Source organism: Copadichromis virginalis, linkage group LG13 (assembly GCF_057382275.1).
Source record: "Copadichromis virginalis isolate Kocher_CV1m ecotype Utaka linkage group LG13, C_Virginalis_male_GT1.1, whole genome shotgun sequence".
NCBI lineage: Eukaryota > Metazoa > Chordata > Actinopteri > Cichliformes > Cichlidae > Copadichromis > Copadichromis virginalis.
In genome coordinates this window covers 3,654,994-3,679,424 of record NC_140630.1, presented here as the reverse complement: position 1 = coordinate 3,679,424, position 24,431 = coordinate 3,654,994, and the positions used below count along the sequence as shown (strand labels likewise).

The 24,431-nt window shown below is 47.7% G+C and overlaps 1 protein-coding gene across 1 annotated transcript in view; it reads right to left on the bottom strand.

Moving 5' to 3' along the window:
• LOC146695050 (uncharacterized) overlaps window positions 1–5,103 on the bottom strand; it is a 54,940-nt gene extending 49,837 nt beyond the window's left edge. Inside the window, exon 1 of the mRNA XM_085478505.1 lies at window positions 3,885–5,103. Coding sequence (XP_085334631.1) covers window positions 3,885–5,091 — 1,207 coding nt within the window. The 5' untranslated portion in view covers window positions 5,092–5,103. The remainder of the gene's footprint in view (window positions 1–3,884) is intronic.
• Window positions 5,104–24,431: the final 19,328 nt, after the last annotated feature.

Below are 24,431 nucleotides of genomic sequence, written 5' to 3'. Positions count from 1 at the left end.
GGCCAGCCCAGTGTGGCCACAAGTGTTTGTTGTTTTTCTCTCGCTCTCTCTCTCCTACCTGTCTGCCTGGGCGGAGCTCTGATTGGGCTCCTGCCCTTGGCCCACGCACCTGCAGCTGATCTCGAGCGAATTGCAGTTCTCTGGCTCTTAAGGCTGGGGCTATGAGCTATTCGTCACTGGAATATTGAGTAACTCTCGTTAGTATTGCCTGGCTTCCTTGCGATTCTACTGTTCCCGTGTTTGCCTTCGACTTACCCTCGTCTGTGTAAACAGGTTTACCTGGATCAGCCCTTTTGTGACCCCTGGACCCCGTGAGTAGGAGAGTGAGCTGAGCTGCTTGTGTGGAGACTATTTGGACGAGGAGCAGAGCGAGTGCGAAGAAGTGTGTCTCCCCAGCCTATTGATCCCCGGGACCCTGGTGTTTCCCCCCTCCCTTCACGTGTATATAGCGCACCAGTGTGATTAATAAAGTGTCGTTGAACTGTGCTACCTCAGTCTGCGCCTGAGTCCGTTCCACCCCCGTGACAGAAAATTTGGACTATTTCCTTCAGTCTCCAGGTTTCTCTACAAAACAAGTTTGTAATTGTTAGCCAAAACTAATACTAATTATTGAATATTAATTTCATTCTATTGATTTTACAGTCTGGTAGTTCTGACTAACTCTGAATCTGACTCGTTTGTCTGGTTCTGCATGGAGGTCATGTGTTAAACAAACACCCTTTATTAAGCAGTGAGGGTCAAATTAAAGAAAATGATCCATCTCGTTTCTTAAGTCGTGATAACTTTAATTATCATCACTTTGTATTTTCATTTGTTTCCCTGCTGGCTGGGCCCAGGGGCCTGCTGACCTGTTGGAGCTGAATCTGCTGACAGTCATAACAAAGGGAACTACTTCTTGTTTACTCTGATGGGATCATTGAACGCTGTCTGTTGGACCCTGGCCACTCAGATTTCCTTTAATTTATTCACAGCATGTTTCCAGACAGCTTGATTTCCTGGATGATGTGTGATGTTACACAGCATTATGTTCATATAGCTGGGGAAGACCAAAATCCTTGACATACCAGGTTTTTTAAGTGGACTGGATTGGAGCTAATCAATATTCTTCTTACCGCTACATACCCATCAGCATGTTCAATTCAATTCAGTTCAATTCAATTTTATTTATATAGCACCAAGTCACAACTATAGTCGCCTCAAGGCGCTTTATATTGCACAGTAGATCGTGCAATAATTCCTCTCAGCACCTCATTTTCTTTTATGGACTTTAGTGATTAGTTCCCGGTCCATGTACGGTGTAGGAGGAGTGTGGAGATTTTTATTCCTTTCAAAAGTCACAACCTGGATGTTAAATCTTCAAACTTGATCACACATTTCAGTGAAGATCACATCTTACCTCATTTTCTTGACCTATTTATTCCTTTTGACTGTTTCATTTCCTTAACTCGCAAATGAAACAGTCATGGTTTGGAGAAATCCGTCTATATTACTACAAAGATTATGGCAAAGATAATACACTTTTGGTCGCTTGATCCTCGCCCTTGTCCAGTACAATGTTTTTTGTTGTTACTGACCAGAAAAGGCGGCGGCGTATCTCTATGATACTAACCAGCTATCAGGATCTGTTATTAAACTATTTCAATTTTTTGCCCTCTATGTCATCCTCATCCTCTGATGCTTTAATATCGCTGCCTTAGATTTTGATCAAATTCATCTGACTGGAGGTTTGAACTGGGACGGTAAATGTACATAAATGTACATAATGAATTAATACAATGAATCAATACTCAATACGCATAAATGTTTCCAGACTGAAGACCTCAAATAGCTTTTAAACAAGATTTGAAGCATTCCTGGGAGCAAGCTGTCTTTCATGATTTATGGGACTGTGACTTGAATAGAATCTACCTCAATACTGAACTAGCAAGTAAACACATTTGTAATGCTTTTATCAAAATTATAATCACACTCCTTCCTGTAAATTAGAGTAAAAGGACATAACAGTCCTTGGTTTTCAACTTTCCTCCTCAAAGAAGGAGCCTGGCTGATTTTTGGTCAGCTCATAAATAGTTCAGTGTCCTTAATGAAAAAGGTGAAGTCACAGTTTGACAACCTTAATGATTCTGAGAAATTTTCAAAAATAATGAAAATATTCTATCAGGCATGTAACTACATGTGTTGCACTATATAAAACGTCTGTACTTTAATTGAAAAATGCAACATTCGCTACTGCTTTAATTAACCTTTTTATTCTTTGGGGTCTTTATTTGAGTCTTTACATCTAGATTTAAAACCACTTAAAGAACAGGAGGCTCGAACTCAATCTGTGCTTCAACATTTGACTTTTGGTCCTCAGACGTCCACAGGGCCTCAAGGCTGTTGGATCCAAATGAACCTGCTGTCATGGCTCGGCTGTGTGGCAGGCAGGAGGAGGACCCAAAATGCAAAACTCACACACACGGGGATGAACTCAAAAAGCAGCTTTATTGCTGACAAAAGACAATGGGAGATACAAAACTAAACTGGGAAAAACTAACGTAAAGCTCACCAGGAAACACGGGGGAATCACACACAGCATGAGGGAGAACACGACGCCGAACAGAGGGAGACTCAGACAGAAATACACAGAGGGTAAACGAGGAAAGTGGGCACACACGGGGAACACAGGTGACACTGATAATCATAACGAGACAGGGCGGGGTGAACTGAACATGACATGTAGAGGCACAGAGGTTCCGACAGGAGGAGAGAGAGCACGGGGAAAACACAGACATAACGGGCTGGGGAAACATGAAACAACCACAAAGGGAGACGAGGGCTCATCAATACATAGAGGGCACACAGGGGGGAGAGAGCCATGAAGGGAAAAACACTTAGGGAACAACACAACAGGGCACCTCAGAAGACATGGCCTAAATAAGGAACGAAATACGAGAATACAAAGAACTAAGAATACTGGGCCCACATGGCCCAGGACCATGACACCACCCCCCCCTAAAGGGCTGGCTCCCGACAGCCCAAACCCGAGAAACAAAAACAAAAAACAACCCACCCAGGGCGGGAGGCGGGGGACCAGGACGGAGGAACCAGAACGGGAAACAAAATAAACAACAGAAAACACGGGAGCACACGACCATAGTCAAAATAAAGTTCAGGGGGCCGACCCAGAGCCCACAGGAACAAGAGTTCACGGGTCACACGGTCGGGGGGCCGACCAGGCGGGTGGCACAGGTGGCAGAGCTGGTCCGGAGGCCGGCCGCGCGGAAGGCAGCGGCGGCGGCGGAGGAGGAGACGACGGAGCAGTTCAGGGGGCCGGCCGCGCGGAAGGCAGCGGCGGCGGCGGCGGAGGAGGAGACGACGACGGAGCAGTTCAGGGGGCCGGCCGCGCGGAAGGCAGCGGCGGCGGCGGCGGAGGAGGAGACGACGGAGCAGTTCAGGGGGCCGGCCGCGCGGAAGGCAGCGGCGGCTCTCCAGTGTCAGGCGTGCTGGCCATGGCCCGGTGGGCACAGGACCAGACGAAGCACAGGCCGAAGCCGCGGCGGGCGAGGCTGAAGACTCGGAGGCTGGACCGGGCGAAGGCTCGGAGGCTGGACCGGGCGAAGGCTCGGAGGCTGCAGCTGACGAAGCACAGGCTGGACCAGGCGTAGCAGAAGGTGGCTGGATGGGCTCCTCGGGCCCTCCAGCTGATGTGGCATGGTGCTGAACGGGCCCCTCGGACCCTCCAGCGGAGACAGGAGGCTGAACGGGCCCCTCGGACCCTCCAGCTGACGAGGTAGATGGCGGCGTGGGAGCCGCGGAGTCCTGGATGAGCTCATCCGAGCTCCCAGCAGGAGCTGATGCAGAGCCAGAGAGATTTGAGACCCCTGGCTGGATGTTAAGCTGACCAGCGGACCGTACTGCTATCGGGGCCTGCGCTACAGGCGGCACTGGAGCTACTGGAGACTGAACTGAGGGTGGCTGCGAGGGAGCTAACTGAACTGAGGGTGGCTGCGAGGGAGCTAACTGAACTGAGGGTGGCTGCGAGGGAGCTAACTGAACTGACCTGGGAGGAGAAACACGAGCAGGAAAAGGAGCAGGCTCAGAAAAAACTGTCCGAGAAATGGCAGGCTCAGGGTGCCGGCGGCGAGAGTGCCGCTTCTTTCTATCCGTGGAAGCGGGCGGGGTGAGCGGTGGAAGTCCCTGGCAACTCCGGGGACCCCCAAGAGCCAGTCGAGTCCCCCGGAAAGAGCGCTCGTCATGATCAGGAGCGAGCCACGGCTCCCTCCCGAACTCTTCCACTAGCTGTGCGCCTGCGGCGTGCTGCTGCCCCTCGTGATCGACGTCCAGGACCCCCACAGCGTCCGCGGGACGCTTCGTGGAGGGCGAGACAGGACGTAGCAGTGCGCGACGGCGGCGCTGACGCCGGTTCTTTCTGGAAGTGTGTACGATGGATGCTGGAGCCACCGAAGCAGAGGGTGGTGTGGCGGCGATCTCCTTGTCGTCCGCCCACATCCTTGCCAGAAAAGAGGCAGGCGAAGTAAAGTCTGAGCAGTGTGGGGAGGGCGAGCGGCTGGTCCGAGGCGGTGCAACAGGTGTGAGTTCCTCCTCTGAAATGAGCCAGGGCTTCCAACGAAGCTCGTCCTCCCGTAAAGCTAGCAATACCTGCTGTCGCTCATCATCGTCGAAATCTGTGGCCTCCACCATCTCGGTGCGCTGGGCTATGTAGCTTGACAGTGGCGGAGACGAACTGTGAGTTGATGGCGGTGCAGCGGTGAGCCTCAGAGTCCCTACTCTGACTGCCTCCGGCTCGCGAGGCAGCGGCAACGACAACCGTTTGCGGGTCGGAGTCGTAGGTGCGGAGGCGGCGTTTAACACCCTCTGGGCCAGCGTGCGAGCGCGAAGCTCCTCCTTCAGGGGGGCCAGAGAGTCGAACGCCTCAAAAAGCTGGGGAAACCGCCGGAGCTGTGGCGCTTGCTGAAGGATTGCGTCAATGGCCGCCAACCCGGTGGACACCACTCTGGGGTCCGTGCACCCACAGATGCGCGTCATGAGCCGGCAGAGCCGTTGCAGCTCCTCCCCAATCTCGTCCGAACTGTCCGCTGGGTCTGACATGGTCAGATCGTACTGGAGGTCCGCGGAGGGGTTGTGAACTGCTGGGTCCATATCGTGGTCGTGTTCTTCTGTCATGGCTCGGCTGTGTGGCAGGCAGGAGGAGGACCCAAAATGAAAACTCACACACACGGGGATGAACTCAAAAAGCAGCTTTATTGCTGACAAAAGACAATGGGAGATACAAAACTAAACTGGGAAAAACTAACGTAAAGCTCACCAGGAAACACGGGGGAATCACACACAGCATGAGGGAGAACACGACGCCGAACAGAGGGAGACTCAGACAGAAATACACAGAGGGTAAACGAGGAAAGTGGGCACACACGGGGAACACAGGTGACACTGATAATCATAACGAGACAGGGCGGGGTGAACTGAACATGACATGTAGAGGCACAGAGGTTCCGACAGGAGGAGAGAGAGCACGGGGAAAACACAGACATAACGGGCTGGGGAAACATGAAACAACCACAAAGGGAGACGAGGGCTCATCAATACATAGAGGGCACACAGGGGGGAGAGAGCCATGAAGGGAAAAACACTTAGGGAACAACACAACAGGGCACCTCAGAAGACATGGCCTAAATAAGGAACGAAATACGAGAATACAAAGAACTAAGAATACTGGGCCCACATGGCCCAGGACCATGACACCTGCAGGTGCTGATCACTTCTTAAACTGGCTAGATCATTTACAGCAGAACCACTCATTTAAATTTTTAACCTTACCCTCTTGGCATATTGTAATCTTTCTGTGTTCTCATTTTATTCAAAGGAAGTGATCCTTCAGTTCAGTAGCAGAAGTTAAAAAGCCTAACCGTTTGCTAATGAAAGAATTCCCCAACATCTGTCAGGTTATTGAATAATACAGCGAAATAACTGCTGCTGTTATAAAAGTTAAAGAAGTTTCTGATGCAGTAGAGAGAAAGAAATACTGTGCTGCTCTTTTTCTTGATTTGTTACTATGGACTGGTTGGTTTCATTATATCATTCGTCCTTTAAAACTCACGTTGAAACTTTTCATATTTTTTCTTCTCACTGTGAGGAAATACTTTCTGCAACCTTTTAAATTTTTTTTTGATCATAATAATCTGTTTTTTTATTAGTGCATCCAGTTAGTAGCAACTTTTTTTTTTTTTTTTTTTTTACAATTGTGCTTTTCATTTTGTAACTGGCAGTCGGCATCATGGACACCCTTCTTCTCTGCTGCTGCTAAGTGGCCATCTCCGTCTCAGACTTCCCCATTGATCGTTTTTTAGGAAAAAATGAATTAAGAAGAAATATTTTAATAGACTACACCTGTTTCTTGTAGCAATCTGCAGAAGGATGTGACATTGCTGGAACTGGTTATGTGGGGAGTTCATTTCTTTACTCAGGTTTTATTTGTTGTAATTTCTGTTGCCCTCGAGACCAGGTCTCTGCTGAGAAAAGAGATTTTCAATCTCAGTGAGACTTTAATCTGGGTAAATAAAGGATAAGAGGATAGGTGTTGGTGTTTATATTACAACCAATGACTTATTTAGCTACTGATAGGCCTGTGCCAGTGAAAGCTTGAGAAGGCAGCCTGACTCCCACCTCATCCCCAGTGTTGGATAACGTTACCTTCCTGTCGTGTTTGGGTCATTCTATTCGGGTGATGGAAAGGTGAAGTGTAATGTGCTGTGTCGGGTTGTTTTGGTGAGACAAAGCCTTCAGTTTACCACATCATCTGGATTCCAACATTCAGCTGTAGTCATGAGATCTGAGCTCATGAATACAAGTGGCTGAAGTTAGCTCCCTCTGTAGGGCTGCAGCAGTCAACCTTAGACGTGGGACTCTTCTCTACTTCTCATGCACCTTTCTGTAGAACCAGGTTTCTCCACAATTACAGCCAATAGAACTTACATATAATCTATTTTTAAGTGGCTTGGTTTGTTCTTTATTTCTGGATTTTCTTATTTTCCATGTCAACTTAATGATGTATTATTCACTGGGAACATCCTGCCTCAGAGGGATGCTGATAAACTAGTTCATACTTTTGTTACTTGCAGCCTGGACTGCTGTCATTCATTATTATCAGGCTGTTTAAAAAGCTAATTGAAAAGCCTTCAGTCAATCCAAAATGCCACTGTGAGTGTAGTGACAGTGATTATATTTCTCCCATAATAGTTTCTCTTCATTGGCTCCCTGCTACATCCACCCCCGAGATGGTTAGAGTCTAGTCAATTTTAATCAGAATCAGAATCAGAATCAGAATACTTTATTGATCCCTGGGGGAAATTATTTTTTGTTACAGTGCTCCATTTTAAACCAACATTAAGACAAGACAGACAATACGCTAACTAAGAATAGTACAATATATACATATATATACATACATACATACATAAGTCACTCATAAATAAATAGCTGGAAAAGAAACATGTGTAGCTGTAGCAGCAAACAGTGTGTTAAGTGGATGCGTTGTACAGGGAGATGGCCACAGGCAGGAATGATTTCCTGTGTCGTTCAGTGGTGCTTTTCGGTAATCTCAGTCTCTCACTGAACGAGCTCCTGTGACTGACCAGCATGTCATGGAGTGGGTGGGAGGTGTTATCCAACATTGTCTTTATCTTGGACAGCATCCGCCTCTCCGACACCACCTTGAGGGAGTCCAGCTCCATCCCCACAACATTGCTGGCCTTACGGATTAGTTTATTAAGTCTGTTGGCATCTGCGACCCTCAGCCTGCTCCCCCAGCATGCAACAGCATACAGGATCGCACTGGCCACCACAGACTCATAGAAAATCCTCAGCATTTTCTGGCAGATGTTGAAGGACCTCAGTCGCCTCAAAAAATAGAGACGACTCTGGCCCTTCCTGTAAAGTGCTGTGGTGTTTTTAGCCCAGTCCAGTTTATTGTCAATGTGTACTCCAAGGTATTTATAGTCCTCCACAATGTCAACACTGACCCCCTGGATTGAAACAGGGGTCAAGTGTTTCCTGGTTTTCCTGAAGTCCACGATCAGTTCCTTGGTCTTTGCCACGTTGAGCTGCAGATGATTCTGCTCACACCACGTGACAAAGGAGTCGACCACAGCCCGGTAAATGCATTTTCCCTCAAACAAAGTGCTCAAAAAACGCCACAGTGACAATTTCAGTTACATATTTCAATCATATTATCTCCCTCCAGGCTTAGATTTAAAATTCAATTTTTAATTCAATTCGGTTTTATTTTCCATAGAGCCAAATCACAACAGCCGTCACCTTGAGGTGTTTTGTATTGTTAAGTAAAGACCAGCTGGAGGTGATGGGACGAAGATCCGAGGCTGTCGGTTGGGCAACTTGGGCAACCAATGAGTTGCCCAAGTTTAAAGATGTGTTTGACACACTGCTCCATCCTGCAGAAGTTCACAGTATCTGTATCAGTACTGGCCCAGTGTTTGCTTGGTTTTGGATTGATACCAAGCTTTGCAGTCTCGCATATCGCTGCTGTGAATCTCTGAGCTCCGGCTCTAAGAGACAGACTCACCTCTGCTCACCTGTCTCCAACCCAATAACAGATGGGTCACGAGTTTGAGTCCCTGTTCCATCAGATGTCCAGACAAAAATGCACATAATGAACCAAAAACAAATATTTAAAGCTTTTTGCTGGTCCGTGTGGCACAGTAGCGTGACCTGCAGCAGGAACCAACATCTGCACATCACACAGGCCAAAACCTGTCGGCCTTTTTGTGCACCAAAGTATCTTTACTACTGTAAAGAGCAGCCCTACTGTACTGAAGATGAAAATAATCAGACTTAAGTTAAAATCCACTGAAACGAAACGTAAAGTCTTAGTAAATGTTTCAACCAAAACATCTGTTAAGGAGAAAAATGGATAAGAAGCTTTTATTGTCACATTGTCAGTCTTCTCATTCAGCGCAGCTCTTCCATAAAGAAACACAAGAATACTATAAATAACAAGAAAGAGCTGGGTGGAGGTGCAGAGACGTGGGAGGAGGATGGGGTGCGTGCCGTCATCCCAGACACACTGGAGACACTTTAACAAAGAAACAACACGCTAATGACCTCCGTCACACAAAAACACACCAGTCCTTCAGATCACATCACATCATGTTTCCCTGATACAGGAAAGCTCGCCGGAGCTGTTTTTACTCACATCCTTCAGTCCCGGCAAGGATACAAGAAAATCACAAACATCAGTGTGAAAAAATGATCATGAAGACAAAAATCATGGAAACAGCTGAAAAAGCTTCAACTAAAATCAAAGCAATAACATATTTATTCCAGAGTAATGCACCAAAACGTTTAAGACAGAATAACAAAACTGCAAACAACTGAGAGGAATGTGTTCGTCGTTAACCTACCGTGTCCTGAAATGTGGTGTTATTGATAACTGTGTTGATACTTTGATTCAACACAGTTATCAATAACTGTTAAATGATTAAATCATCTTTTCACTGCCGCCATCCCCGCTGCTCATCGACCGATGAGTCATCAGTGTAGACACGAGCTTATAAAAGGGGCGGAGCTTGTAACCGTAACCCTCTTACTGTCCTCACTTGAGGGTCTGGAGGATCCCAGAGGTCTGATTGGTCAGTAGGTGGTGGGTTTGTGAATCAAAGCAATAATAATTTCAAGTGAGTTTTCATTTTATTGAAACACATTTATGGCTTTATTATTGAAATAAAAGCGTTTTCCAGTAAAAAGCACTGAATATTAAACTAAGCATCAGATCTGATAAATGGTTAAATGAGCACATGAGGTGTTTTAAGTTTTACTAATTTATCAAATTTACATTAAAAAAAAGTCTAATTTATTGAATTAAAGTTGCTTAAAAATAAACTCTCACACACACAAAGTTTTCCTTGTACTCTGAGCAGAGCATCACTCTGCACTTTGCTGTCTGTGCTGACAGCCGTCACTCCACCTGGACTCTACTGGCTTTCCTCATTTCTCTAATTTGTGCTTCCTGAGTGTGACCCGGAAATCCGAGTACGGCATGTCAGAGGACGTCTCAATTCCCAAAATGTGTGTGGGGGACAGAGACGGGAGGAGGAGGAGGGTGTTTGTGGAACAACAAATGCAAAAGTTTACCCTCATAGTAAGAATATTTTCCCAGCATGTACATGAATGAATCTGACGCTTTAAAAATAATTTTGCAGCACTTTTTAACCTGCATAACTTCATAAGTACAGCTGATTAAAAACCACAACCAATCAATTTTATACACTTAGAAAATCTGTAAATGTACGAACTGGGAAAACATTCACATCATGAAGGTCATGTTATTAAATATGTGATGCTCATATAAAGTCCAGATTAACTGGAAACAGTTTAATAAATTCAAAATGTGTCGGGAACTCAAAATATTCGAGTAAAAAGCTGTTTCTGTAATATTTAACACAACTTAATCTATATAAATACTCTGAGTATTCAAGTTCCTTTGTTACTGTTAATATTACGACTAATAATAATTGACTCTTAAAGGCAGTTATTAAGGTTTTTTAGGAATAATTTGGTAACTTAACAATATAAATGTATAAATTATGAATGTGTACTTTTATTATTACTGGTATAACAAATATCAGCATTTCACATCACAGTTCCCGATCATCTAAACAATCACAACAGCAAAAAGCATGGAACACAAATGAATTTCAGGTATTATTAATTATCATCAGAATGAGACATGAATATGAATTGTGATTGTCATTAAAGGCTATGAGGAGTTACAGTAAAGTAGGGAAATAAATATGCAAATTTGACTTAAGGGATGATTATTTTGTGCCATGCTGTTAGAGTAAAATATCTATATTTAATCGATTAATAGAAAAGTTTTGCAAAAATGACAGAAAAAAATCTGCCACAAAAACTAATAAAACTGGATGGAGGAGCAAAGAATTGGGGGGGGGGGGGGCGGGGCAGAGTTTGGGTCCACGCTGCCCTTTTCCACCCTCGAACACCACTGGTGGCAGATTCAACTGCTGTAGCTGCTAGCCAATCACCTCTCGCCATTTGCCCTGTCACCCTGCATCATCATAGGGGTCAAAGGGCGCTGTGCCTCCCAATTAATGGGCCACGGAGCGCTTCAGTCAGCCCCTCCCCTCCCCAAACTCCCACAATTCAGCAGGAGGCAGAAATGAAGCAGAAGCATTTGGGGGTCGGATATTTTCCGGCTGCCCCCCCGCACACCTCCGTCCCTCCAGCTGCTCTGAGTTTGCGTCCGGCCGTGGGTCGCCATCACCCACAACCCATTTGCACCTGCGTAGAATACCTGCCGCGTTTTGCCGGGCGAAAAAGCGCGGGCGCACGTTGCAAGCTCCCCGTTCCCCCGGCAGTAACTGTTCACCCTTGTAATCAGATCATGCCCGCTGAAGGGTCAGGAACAAAGGCATGCAAATTCTAATTAAATGCGCAGCGTTGGAACAGGCCCCGTTTGATCGCTGAGCCCTTTCATGCCCCCTAATTGCTCCTGACAGCCCTTTCCAACTGAGGGGGATTTTTGAACTTTGTTTTCTCCTGCAGCCTTGGCTCCGGGTCTGTCAAACAATCCAAATCAATGACCCAATTGACCACTGGTCCCCATGTTGATAACCTCAATGAGCTCTATGTTGCCATTCATTGAGTCAGAGGGCGAAATGCCGATAGCATTTTATGGTAATTAAACATTTGTTTGGCTCCTAGCTTTGAATACAAACACTGGAGGAGGGGTCCGGAAAGCACGGGCCGGCGCTGGGAGAAGGGGGTGGATGCAGGTGCACGGAAAGGACGGAGAGACGGGTACAACCGCGGCACTTTCCCACCAACATGGCCTGGCGCCACCGGCACACTCATTAGGTCATGACAATAAAGAAGTGGGCATTTTTTTTTGTTTTATTAAAAAAGTCATTAATCCCACAACAAAGGGCACATACTGACCTCATTGGTGCCCCTGTTATCTGAATATGCCTTTATATAATGGAGTGTCTAATTGCAGCTCTGTGCGGTATTTGGTGTGAGAGGAGGGAAAGGGGAGCTAAAAACAATTGCCCTCTGGGGGCAAGCACTGACCTAATGGGAAACCGGCTCGAGCTTTAGTCTGTGACGCTGTTGGAGGCTCGAGGCTTTCCACAGGTGGGGCGCTCAGGGTGACGACCCCCGAAGCTTTTAAACATGTAAACCTTCGGCTGCGAGACCTGAACACGTCGACCCCTGCAGCACGGTGGCTGCAGGTGGCTCGGTTTGGTCCAACAATTCTCCTCGTCTTCGTCCTGAAGCGTCTCGGTGCCGACGGCTGGAGGTCGGCACCCCCGAGACTCCAACGGTGTGAATCTCGTTCTCTGGCATTCGCGACGCCTGTGATGTCCAGGGACTATTAGCGCGACGACTCTCCAGGCCGGATTTTTATTCTATAAAAGAATTCATTTAAATTACATTTAAATTTGAGATTTATTGAAGACAATCTATCCAACATGGTTAACCGATCTCTACTGGAAACCCTTCTAAAACTCTCCTGTTTCTTCCTTTCACAATAAAAGTCCATCACACAAGAGTGTGTGACTGCTTTACGTCGAATGCGGCAAATTTACAAGAAAAAATTGGTAAATGTGCAACGTAGTGCACATCACTCCTTGTTGGCCGCCCCTCCCTGGGCCTGGTTCTGCTGGAGGGTTCTTCCTGTTAAAAGGGAGATTTTTCTTCCCACTGTTGCCAAAGCGTTTGCTCATACGGGGTCTCATGATTGTTGGGTTTTCTCTGTATTATTGTAGCGTCTTTATCTTACAATATAAAGCACCTGAGGCAACAGTTGTTGTGATTTGGGATTTAATTTAATTTTCCTTTTTTTGTACAAGTGTGTAAAAATTCGGTTTCTGGTCCATTACCTGATCAAACAGGTGTTTGTTTCTCACGCAGTGTTGATTCAGTCAGATTACATTTTAAATACCACATTTGACTGACAGCTTCGAGTGCGTGTAACTCTGAAAATATTTGTGGTATGAAGGTAAAATTTTGCATGGCTTCATTAAACATACTGAAGTTACTGTACAGTGAAAATCAGCTGATTCTGATGTGTTTCTTTAAAAATATGTGGATGTTTTCAAACTAATGACTTCATTTGTTTTGTGTGCTGATCACCTGACAGAAATAATCCTGCTGTTAACATAAGCCTCAGTGCCTCGGGTATAAATGGAAAATGTAACCTTTACATGACTTCCTCCCAGCTTTGTGTCACGCTCAGCGAATACATGTCAGTCACACTTTGACAGAGAGGATTTTAATTAATGCTGCGAATATTTGTGTAGGAGGACGCCGAGGTGTACGGCTCGGGGGGGGAACGGGGAAGCCAGTGCAGACGTGACTGAGCCTAATGCAAAACTTGTTTTCACGATAAAAGCCGGCGTGAAGAGAAGCGTGTACGGAAGATTAACGGCAACCTGCTCTGTAAAGGCAGCGAGCGGTCACATGGAAAGATATTAAGTGGAATAGGTGAACAGGAAGTTCGAGATCAGATTGTGTGTTTGTGTTATTAGATAATAGATCAGATGAAACTCTGTCAAAACAGGAAATTCATCATCAGGCAGCTGAGAATTTAAATCTGATGTTTGGCTTTCTTTCATCTCCCACGATAACACGTTTGCATCTCCACTGTCAATTTTCCAGCAGGCTGACATCAATATGGAGAGCCACACCCATATCTCTGTTCCTGATGGTGCCACAGCTACAGCCAGTTCCTCACATGTCCAACAAAAACTGTAGTTACTGGATGTGGAGGGTGATAAATGAGTCAAGTCATTTTCTTGTTCCGGGTGCTGGAAACTGGATCCAGGGATCCAGGAGGTGCTTCCCACTGTCACAAAGTGCTTCCTCATCAAACGGTTGTTGGATTGTTGGGGTTTCGCTCTAATATTGAACTATAAAGAACCTTGAAGCGACTGTATATTGTGATTTGGTGCTAAAGCTGAAGCAAATCCATGGAAATGATCCAAATGTAGGCGGTCGCATAACAAATAGCAGGTGTGGTATTGTATCACTTCCTGTGGTTCAGTGCATTCTGGTGTTCTGCTGCTAGTTGATCATCCCAGCTCTATTACTGCCCATCTTTTATGTTGCGACCTATTTCACACTGTAAGTTACACAACTTTTATCCAAGCACATAATCTTTGGCTCAGTGTTCAGTTATTGAACTCTTTTGGGTCTGTTTGCTGAACCTTTAGCTTAACTACTATCTATAGCGACCTGCAGCTACGTCACATGTTATTTACTCCTTGCTAATGCTAATGCTGCTAGCAACAAACAGACTTTTAGTTGGTGTAGAGCTCTGCACCGCTGAAGGAAACCCTGCAGAGAGCCAGACCCCTGTAGCCGGTGTGGGTTAGAGTAGCTCCGCCCTGGTTAGCTGTCCCTCAGCTCACCCTCAACTCTGCATCACACCCACTGTGGGAAATACTCCGCTTATTGGAGATTCTGTACTTAGAAACATGACACAGGTGCACTTCAGCATTTAAAACTGCTGCCTTGGGCCGTCTCGGGATGATCTTTGTGGAATCTTCTGCTTCACGTACGAAGTCCTGAATCATGATGATTCCATATTATCCAAACAGAGCACTACTCTCAGACTTACTTTTGTTAAAATGGGTGGACAAGCCCTCCGCTATCAGGCACCTGTCCCGAGGAACCAGTTCCCGGGTTGGATTCAGGGAAAAGACTCTCTCTATTTTTACGATTAAGCTCAAAAATGTTAAAAATGTCTTGTTTTTTGATAAAGCTTATAGGTAGAACTGGATTAAGTGAACCCGACTCATTGCTTACTTGAACTAGTGGCTGCTGGGGGAATCCCACTGAAGCACTGAGCACTGCACCTCTCATGTTTCCACTAAAAATGTGTTTGTAAGCCACTACTGCATGACACCAACCTTTATGTGCTCTCTCATAGTTTGTGTTTTGTCCCGTTTGTTGTTTTAGTCATTTTGTGCTCCCTTGTTTTCGCTTCACTTTCTCCTCATCCTCCAATCAGCTGAGGCAGATGGCTCCCTGATCCTGGATCAGCTAGATATCTCCTCCTGGTAAAAGGGAGTGCTTCTTCCCCAGGTCACTCACGTGGGGCGGTTGTCCAATCCTTGGGAATCTCTCTCTCTACTATTCTTTATGTTACTGTATGAAGGCAGTTCTTGTGACTGACCTTATATATTCAAATTAAACTGGCTTGCTTTATACAAATTGCCAAAATGGATTTATAAAAATACAAGTTTCAAGGAAAAGAGCAGAAAAGGATTTAGAGGTACAAAGAGAAAACACATTTAAAAAACAGAATGCTGGTGTAGATGAAGCTCAGAAACTGTCATGGTCCTGGGCCATGCGGGCCCAGTATTCTCAGTTCCTTGTGTTTTTGTATTTCGTTCCTTATTTAGGTCATGTTTCCTGAGTTGTCCTGTTATGTTGTTCCTTATTTGACTTCCCCTTGTGACTCTTATCCCCTGTGTGCCCCTCTATGTATCTGTGAGCCCTCATCTCCCCTCGTGTTTCATTCCATGTTTCCCCAGCCCACTATGCCCGTGCTCTCTCTCTCCTCCTGTTTGCACCTCTGTGTACTTCCTGTTTTACTTTGACAGTCTCCCGTCAGTGTTGTTTACTCCTGCCATGTCTTGTTATGTTTATCTGTGTCAGCTGTGTTCCCATGTGTGGCCACTTCCCCTGATCATCCCTCTTGTGTATTTAGTCTCTGTGTTTCATGTAGTCTGTGTCGCGTCGTCTGTGTTTCCACCCTCTATGTTTCCATGCCCGGTCTATTGTATTCTTAGTCATAGCTTTACCTTAGTTATTCCCAGTTTAGGTTTCTGTTTAGCCACGCTATCCCTGCTGTATTTGTATACCTTGTCATCAGCCACAATAAAGGCTCGCTTTTGTTTAAAGTTCACTCCCGCCTGCTCACCTGTGTTCGCACCTGGGTCCACCATACACACCACCGCACGGTCTGTCACAGCGGACCGTGACAGTACGACGCGACCATGCCGGACCCAGCGACACAAAGACTGGAGATTGTCCGGACAGTGGAGTCGCTATGCGACAAGTGGCTGCACTATTCCAGTGAGGAGGAACGGGAGGAGTTCGCCCGCCAGGTAGGGGTGTGCGTGTCTGTGTTCCCCTGGTTATGGGAGACGCTGCACCCCCTCGTCAGCGACCTTCTCGTCTCCGCTCTCCGACTCCGTCCGCAGCAGCAGCGGCCCGGTGGGCGTGCACCTTCACCAGAGCCGTGCCATCGCGCCGTTGCCCCGCCGCCTCATGAGCCAGTGGCGGTCAGAGTCGGAACGGTGAGGCTCACCACGGACACACCATTGGCTCGCACTTCATCAGCTTCCGCATCTGCGCCACCGCCTGCCTGCACGGAGATGCCCGAGGCTGTTGACTTCGGTGAGGAGGAGCGGCAGCAGGTGTTGCGAGCGTATCGGGCGGATGAGCTACGCTGGAAGCCCTGGCTTATCTCCGAGGAGGAGCTTCCGCCAGCCGCCCCGCCTCGGACCGGCCGCCCGTCCTCGCTGCCTCGATCGGACTACTCTTCTCCCGCTTCTTTTCTGGCGCGGATGTGGTCGGAAGACGAGGAGCCAGTCGCCACAGAAAACCAAGTTCCATCCGCGTCCACTTCAAGACGGAAGCGGCGTTCACGTCGCCGTCGCTCATCGCTACGGCATGTCTCGCCCTCCACTGAGCGACACGAGGAGGCTGTGGAGGTAATGGATTTCGACCCCGAGGAGCGGCAGCGCGCCGCATGCGCGCAACTGGAGGAGGAGCTACGAGGGAAGCCAGGGCTCGCTCCTCGCTACGGTGAGATTTTCCGCGGGACACGCCTGGCCTTTGGGGGCCCCCGGAGTTGCCAGGAGCTCCCGCCTCCTCAGCCCCTGCGACGCTGCAGGAGGCCCCTCCGTCCGCTTCAACGGGGCCCACAGCCAAGAAAAAGCGCCGTTCGCGTCGCCGTCACACCGCCCAACACTCGGAGGTGAGTGAAACCGTTTTGTTACCCCAAGTTTCCTCTGAGTGGAAGGCGTGTGAAGTGAATACAGACTTAGCCGGAGATACGGCTAGTAATGACCTATTAACCAAACCACAGTCTAGAGACAGTTCTTCCCAGTCACTCGCGACTACTTCACTCAATCCTGCAGGGACCACAGAATCTTCACATAGACCGAAAAAGACTTCCACTGCTTTTCATGTTACTAGCGGGAGGGAGGTGTTTTCTTTTGTGTCTCTTTCCGTGTCCGCAGTTCCGACTAAGTCTGAGCTGCCTATGGCGAAGGTCTTCCCTCCTGAGTCGGCCCTGCTCCTCCACCAGTCACTTAATGAAGGTAATGAAAGCATAACCCAGTCACTGGTGAAGGTCATGTCTGGACACAATGGTCTAACTAAAGGTTCAGCTGTACCAGATCGGACCAGCTCCCAAGCCACACCCTTCCTCAATGGGCCAACAGGTGTGCCTGTGTTGGAGCCGGACCTCAAGAAATGTGTTTCCCCACCTCTGGGGCCCTCTGCAGCCACAGTAAGCAAGGATAATGCAGAGGTGGCGAACCGTGAATTAAAGGGTGACATGACTAGTGATCCTGTTTTCCCAGCCACACTTGTGTTTAATGAACTGAAAACTGTGAATGCTGATCATGAACTCACGTTACGTCGTCAAGAGGCAAACATAACTGCAGATCATGGTGACCTGGACTGTGCAATGTCACAACATGCATTCTGTCTACCTGAAGGTAATAAACAGGGTGATTTCGAACTGTCTTGCTCCAGCACCATTACCTCCAATCAGGAGATGGAGGCCGAGATCAGGGTTAATGTGACACCTTTTTCTCCTGTCTCTGTGAACACATCACTAGATACGATTTTGGCCTCGAACAATGGTGTTACCACGCACTTACAGCCTGAAGTGTCACCTGTTTCAGTTAATGGTTCGAGTACTGTGTCTGTCCCTCAACTCAATATAGCTATCACTCCGAAGGCACAGACCTCTACGGGTGTGGGTTCCAGAAAACGCATCTGTCCAACATATCACAGTCATGCTACTACCATGCCATCAGTTAGGTCCATACCCGAGTATTTAATGTTTGTCCAGGAGCCACACTCTGATGGTCTAAGCCTTGTCTTTGTGGGTCGAGTGGCAATTCTTGTTTTTCATATGGTTAAACCAGCTCCTCTGAGCCTTACACTACCATTGATTAAGTCCAACCAGCTTATCCTGAGTCCTCCTGTGACTACAGAGACTGGGCCATTAGCCCTTAAGCCACTTACAACTGATGCAGACTCTGGGAACCTAAAGAGTGCTGGCTCGGAACTGGTGGTCTTTAACACTGCTCACTTCATTGACTCCTGTGCTAAGATAGTAAGCCCTGTAGACTGTTTTCCACCTGCTCTCTCTCTGTGTGGGATTATGCCTCAACAACCTGTGTTTCCTCAGCCTTTAGCTCAGCTCCCTGTCCAGTTAGCAGCTCAGCTCCCTGTCCGGTTAGCAGCTCAGCTCTCTGTCCAGCCGGCAGCTCAGCTCTCTGTCCAGCCGGCAGCTCAGCTCTCTGTCCAGCCGGCAGCTCAGCTCCCTGTCCAGCCAGGGGCCTCCATAACTGTTCATCCTGCGTCTGCTGCTAGATGCCCGGGTGTGCCTATCCGGCACCCTGCAGCAGTCACACCACTTCACGTCACGTCAGCTGGAGGGCCCGAGGAGCCCATCTGGCCTCATGCCTCGTCAGCTGGAGGGCCCGAGGAGCCCGTCCGGCCTCAAGCCACGTCGGCTGGAGGGCCCGAGGAGCCCGTCCGGCCTCAAGCCACGTCGGCTGGAGGGCCCGAGGAGTCCGTTCAGCACCATGCCACGTCTGCTGGGGGGCCCGAGGAGCCCATCCGGCCTCATGCCTCGTCAGCTGGAGGGCCCGAGGAGCCCATCCGGCCTCAAGCCACGTCGGCTGGAGGGCCCGAGGAGCCCGTCCAGCACCATGCCACGTCTGCTGGAGGGCCCGAGGAGCCCATCCGGCCTCAAGCCATGTCAGCTGGAGGGCCCGAGGAGCCCGTCCAGCACCATGCCACGTCTGCTGGAGGGCCCGAGGAGCCCGTTCAGCTTCCTTCCACGTCAGCTGTACAGGCTGGGAAGCAGCCTGCTAGGAATGGCGTGAGCTTTCTCTCCGCCTCAGACTGCTTTCTGCTTCAGCCGTCTCTTCCGGCTGGAGGGCCCGAGGAGCCCATCCGGCCTCAAGCCACGTCCGCTGGAGGGTCCGAGGGGCCCGTTCAGCCACCCGTCTCCGCTGGGGGGTCCGAGGGGCCCGTTCAGCCACCCGTCTCCGCTGGGGGGTCCGAGGGGCCCGTTCAGCCACCCGTCTCCGCTGGAGGGTCCGAGGGGCCCGTTCAGCCACCAGCTGCTCCACTGGCAGCCTCGTCCACGTTTGCAGTGGCCGTGTCTTCATCCACGCTAGCTGCGGCCTCCGTATTTCCGTCCACATCGCCGTCTGGTCCAGCCTCCGCCTCTGCCATGCCTGGTCCGGCTCCAGCCTGTGCTTCGCCTGGTCCGGCCTCAGTCTCGGCTCCTGCTTCACCGTCGCCTGGTCCAGCTTCGGCTCCGGCTTCAGCCTCATCTTCGCCTGGCCCAGCTTCAGAGTCTTCGTCCTCGCCTGGCCCAGCCTCAGAGTCTTCGTCCTCGTTTGGCCCAGCTTCAGCCTGTGCTTCGTCTGGTCCTGCCTCTGCCTGTGCTTCGTCTGGTCCTGTGCCCACCGGGCCATGGCCTGCATGCCTAACACAGGAGAGCCGCCGCTGCCTTCCGCGCGGTCGGCCCCCTAAACTGCTCCGTCGTCTCCTTCGCCGCCGCCACTGCCTTCCGCATGGCCGGCCTCCGGACCAGCTCTGTCACCTGTGCCACCCGCCTGGTCGGCCCCCCGACCGTGTGACCCGTGAACTCTTGTGCCTGTGGGCTATGGGTCGGCCCCCTGAACTGTATTTGGACTATGGTCATGTGCGCCTGTGTTTTCTGTTGTTTGTTTTGTTTCCCGTTCTGGTCCCTCCGTCCTGGTCCCCCGCCTCCCGCCCTGGGTGGGTTGTTTTCTGTTTTTGTTTTGTTTCTCGGGTTTGGGCTGTCGGGAGCCAGCCCTTTAGGGGGGGGGTGGTGTCATGGTCCTGGGCCATGCAGGCCCAGTATTCTCAGTTCCTTGTGTTTTTGTATTTCGTTCCTTATTTAGGTCATGTTTCCTGAGTTGTCCTGTTATGTTGTTCCTTATTTGACTTCCCCTTGTGACTCTTATCCCCTGTGTGTCCCTCTATGTATCTGTGAGCCCTCATCTCCCCTCGTGTTTCATTCCATGTTTCCCCAGCCCACTATGCCCGTGCTCTCTCTCTCCTCCTGTTTGCACCTCTGTGTACTTCCTGTTTTACTTTGACAGTCTCCCGTCAGTGTTGTTTACTCCTGCCATGTCTTGTTATGTTTATCTGTGTCAGCTGTGTTCCCATGTGTGGCCACTTCCCCTGATCATCCCTCTTGTGTATTTAGTCTCTGTGTTTCATGTAGTCTGTGTCGTGTCGTCTGTGTTTCCACCCTCTATGTTTCCATGCCCGGTCTATTGTATTCTTAGTCATAGCTTTACCTTAGTTATTCCCAGTTTAGGTTTCCGTTTAGCCACGCTATCCCTGCTGTATTTGTATACCTTGTCATCAGCCACAATAAAGGCTCGCTTTTGTTTAAAGTTCACTCCCGCCTGCTCACCTGTGTTCGCACCTGGGTCCACCATACACACCACCGCACGGTCTGTCACAGCGGACCGTGACAGAAACAACCTGAGTACTGGATGTAATGAAGGTGGAACTAATGAGGGAGGTGGATGCAGGTGAGAGAGAAATGTGGGTGGGGACGCAATCAGCCAGTGCAGGCTACAAACAAACAAAGAGAGCAGAGGGAAACCTTTTCTAGAACATCTGATTTTCTCCCTTGTTGTACAACATAACTGCAAAACTGTCATTTGTCTGAGAACTGTGTTGTGACTCTCATAATAACTAATCCAAGTAGAAACCCATAAATATTAGAGTAAAGGATTACAGCTGTTACTCATGCATGTGAAGCTCAGCATAACCAAGTGAAATCTGGATTAAAGCTAAATCCTTGATTCTTCTTAACAGAACAGAAACGTGTGCAGAAACTGCATTTTTAAGACAAAGTCTTTAATCACAGTTTAGAAGAAAATATGCTGATAACGAGCCCCTTTTGTGCGATACAAACCAAATCCAGAAATGCATCAAATTAAACTTTTCCAACCATGGCTCAGATCAAAGAAAATGAAGCGCACACCTGGGACTGCACGCTGATTACGAGGCTAAGTCATTTCGGATAAGCGCTTCGGCTAAACGACAGTTGGTGGCACATCGTAAGTCAGCAGGAGTGAAACGTGGAGATGGGAAGAGTGACACGCAGACGCAGAGAAGAAAGAGAACAAAGTGTGGGAAGCAAAGTAAGAAAGAGACAGGGCAAAGAAGGTATGAAAGAATGGCCGGTGGGGATGAATGAGAGCTGAGAGGATGTTTCCGGAAGCTGTTTAAGAATTAATCCAACAGCGAGTGGTAAGCAGAACACAAATACATCAAACCCAGCCGTACAGCTCCCCGTGCTGAGGCAGCTGAAAGGGAATATTATAAAGATGCAAATGTGGCCCATTTACTGAGGTGCAGGAGCTTGGATTGAAATTTTGGATTTGTGTGTGTGTGTGTGCGTGTGTGCCTGTGTGTGTTTGGCGTGTATATAAATGTCGATTTAAGCAAAAGGACATTGAGACAAATGCACACACTGCCGATAAGATGTAATAGTTTCTGCAGTGTGTTCATTTGCATCCTGGGCTGCACTGCCTCACACGTTATGAGGCTGAGATGCCGAAATATTAAAGAAATGGATTGAAGCAAATAGACTTTTAGAATAAAATGATACATGTCATGAATTGATTAGATCATTTTGAAAGGACTTAATGCACAAGACATGTTGCTGACCCAGATGCACGTGCACACACACACCATTAGCCATTAGCCTTGCTGCTCCACTACAAAACCCGACAGCAATGCAAACGTCAAACAGTGGCAAACATATGGAAGTGCTGTGGCGAACAAAAGACTTCCCCACTGGAGAGCTTCTTCACAAAAGATATTTCCGCTGCGCGCTCGTTTTCAGAGAAACTTCAGGCTGCTGTCTGAATAAACTTTCAATAAAGGGTTTCTGTCAAGTAGTGACATTTCAGCTGTGCCTCTAAATGAGAGGGGAGGTTTTGAAAACAGGTCACCTTCTCAGCTGCTCAGCATTGTGTTCCCATCTTTTGTACATGCTGATTGCTAAGCAACTAAGAAATTATTGGAATCAAAAAAATGGCAGCTCATTTCACTGCAAGAGTTATTTTAGCTTTTAAGTTGGCGGCTTGATGCCTGTTCTATAATTATAATTAATGTGAGAGGGCAACCTCACAGCACAAGGTCACCAGGTTGATTCAGGGAAGAGTCGGCGTGTTCTTTGTCTTTAACGTACGGTATTGAACTTGCTCTAATTAGAAGATCATGGTGCCGATTATTAACCTTCATCTTAATTGCTTTTCAGGTTTGAGATACCTGGATATGTCAGCCCTTGTGATGTAGTTTGGTTTGTGATGTTCTTTTTCAGACATCTATTGCTTTCTGAGGCTTTGATTTTAGACAATTGTATTTTTTTCGCACAAAAAGTGACCCTCGTTAAAAGACTGGAGTGCTAAGTTATCAGTTAATTCTAGCAACCTTGGTTTCCATGCTTTCATAGACAGTGTAGGTGTCTTTAGAGCGGTGGGTTCAGCAACTGTTCGACTCAGCTTGGGCATTTTGTGTCACTTCTTCTAAATCTCCTAAAATGCATTAAACAGCAAACTTGGTGCTCTGCAAGATTACTTCTCAAGTTTGTGTGCATAAAAGTGTCAGAGAATAAGCTGGGACTAAGTGACTCAGACAAACAGAAATGTTCTAGGCCCCAGACCATTAAGCACGGTCTCATAATTCACCAGTAAGAGAGTGGTGAACCTACATGGGGCTGTGTAAAAAAATAGCTAGCTATCACAAATAGTTGATTGCACCGTTTAGGGAGCAATCCCTTTTTCACACAGGGCCATTAGACTTGGATTTTTTTTCCCCTTAATAATAAACACCTTCATTCAGAAACTGCACTTTGTGTTTACTTGAGCTATTTTTGTCTAATATTTAAATTTGTTTCATGATCTGAAACAATTAAGTGTAGCAAACATACAAACAAACAGGAAATCAGGAAGGGGGCAAACACTTTTTCACACCGATATATGTGAAACCAAAACTCCGTGTTGCAGTCACTGAAGTGTTTGGGCCACACTTGTAGAAAGCTTCTGAGTCCGTCTTCCACCACTGCTATAAGCTGATTTAGCCACCACGAGCTACAGAGGCACATTTCTTTTTTTCAAGCTCTCCACTTGACAACGTTTAGCGACAAAGGTGCCGAGCAGAGTGCCAGAGGCTGGGAGAAAAATACAAACAGAAAATAAAGAAGAAAAGCTGCTTGGGGTGAACTGAGGCACTGCAACAGATGGCTCACCCCACTTCTCTGCACGTTTTAAAGGTATAAGAGGTCACACACTCATCAGTGAGACTAAGCCTCAGACTTTCTGCGAGTACGTGATTGTTCAGTTCAGCACCAAGGACAGCTCTCTCAGGCTGAGGTCTGCATCGAGGTACTTTGCATTTTCTCTCACATGCACAGAACTGAACTGCAATGGATGTCCTTGCTCATATGTATATACAGTATATCCTTTTTTATCCCTGGCAGTGAGCTTGAATATACTTTACTATCATCTGTACTTTGTGTCAGTCACTGACAAAACTGCAGGGACAAGGTTATTGAACGTCAGAGGTACAGAGATCTTAATTAGACCCCTGACAGTCGAGTAGAGTGCAGCAGACTGCAGCTGTCATCTAAACTCTGCTCCGGTGTCACCGTGATTGACTGTGAGGGTGTAATTAAATTTTGAATGAGGTTAGTCAGAAGACAATTGAGATAATTCCCTGCATCCTGCCCACAGACCTTTTGGGTCTGAGGCAGATTCCCACTTCTGGTTTTAGAAAATTTTAGACTTAACTTTACATTTTCTGTGGACTATATTACTGTATTCCATTCATTTTATGACTTCAAGCTCTTATACATGGAACAAACGTTACTTTAAAGAGCAAAATTAAGAGGAACATCTTTAAAAAATGAAAATACTTCTGAAATTGTCACATTGAGTTCTGACCTCTCGTATGGGAAACTCATTAGAAAGTCTAAGGGGAACTTGAGTTATGTACATCAGGGTTTGGATGAATTTGAAAGTGGTTCAGGCTTCGTTTCTCTTTTGTTTTATGTCACTGCTCTGGAAGGAAATGAA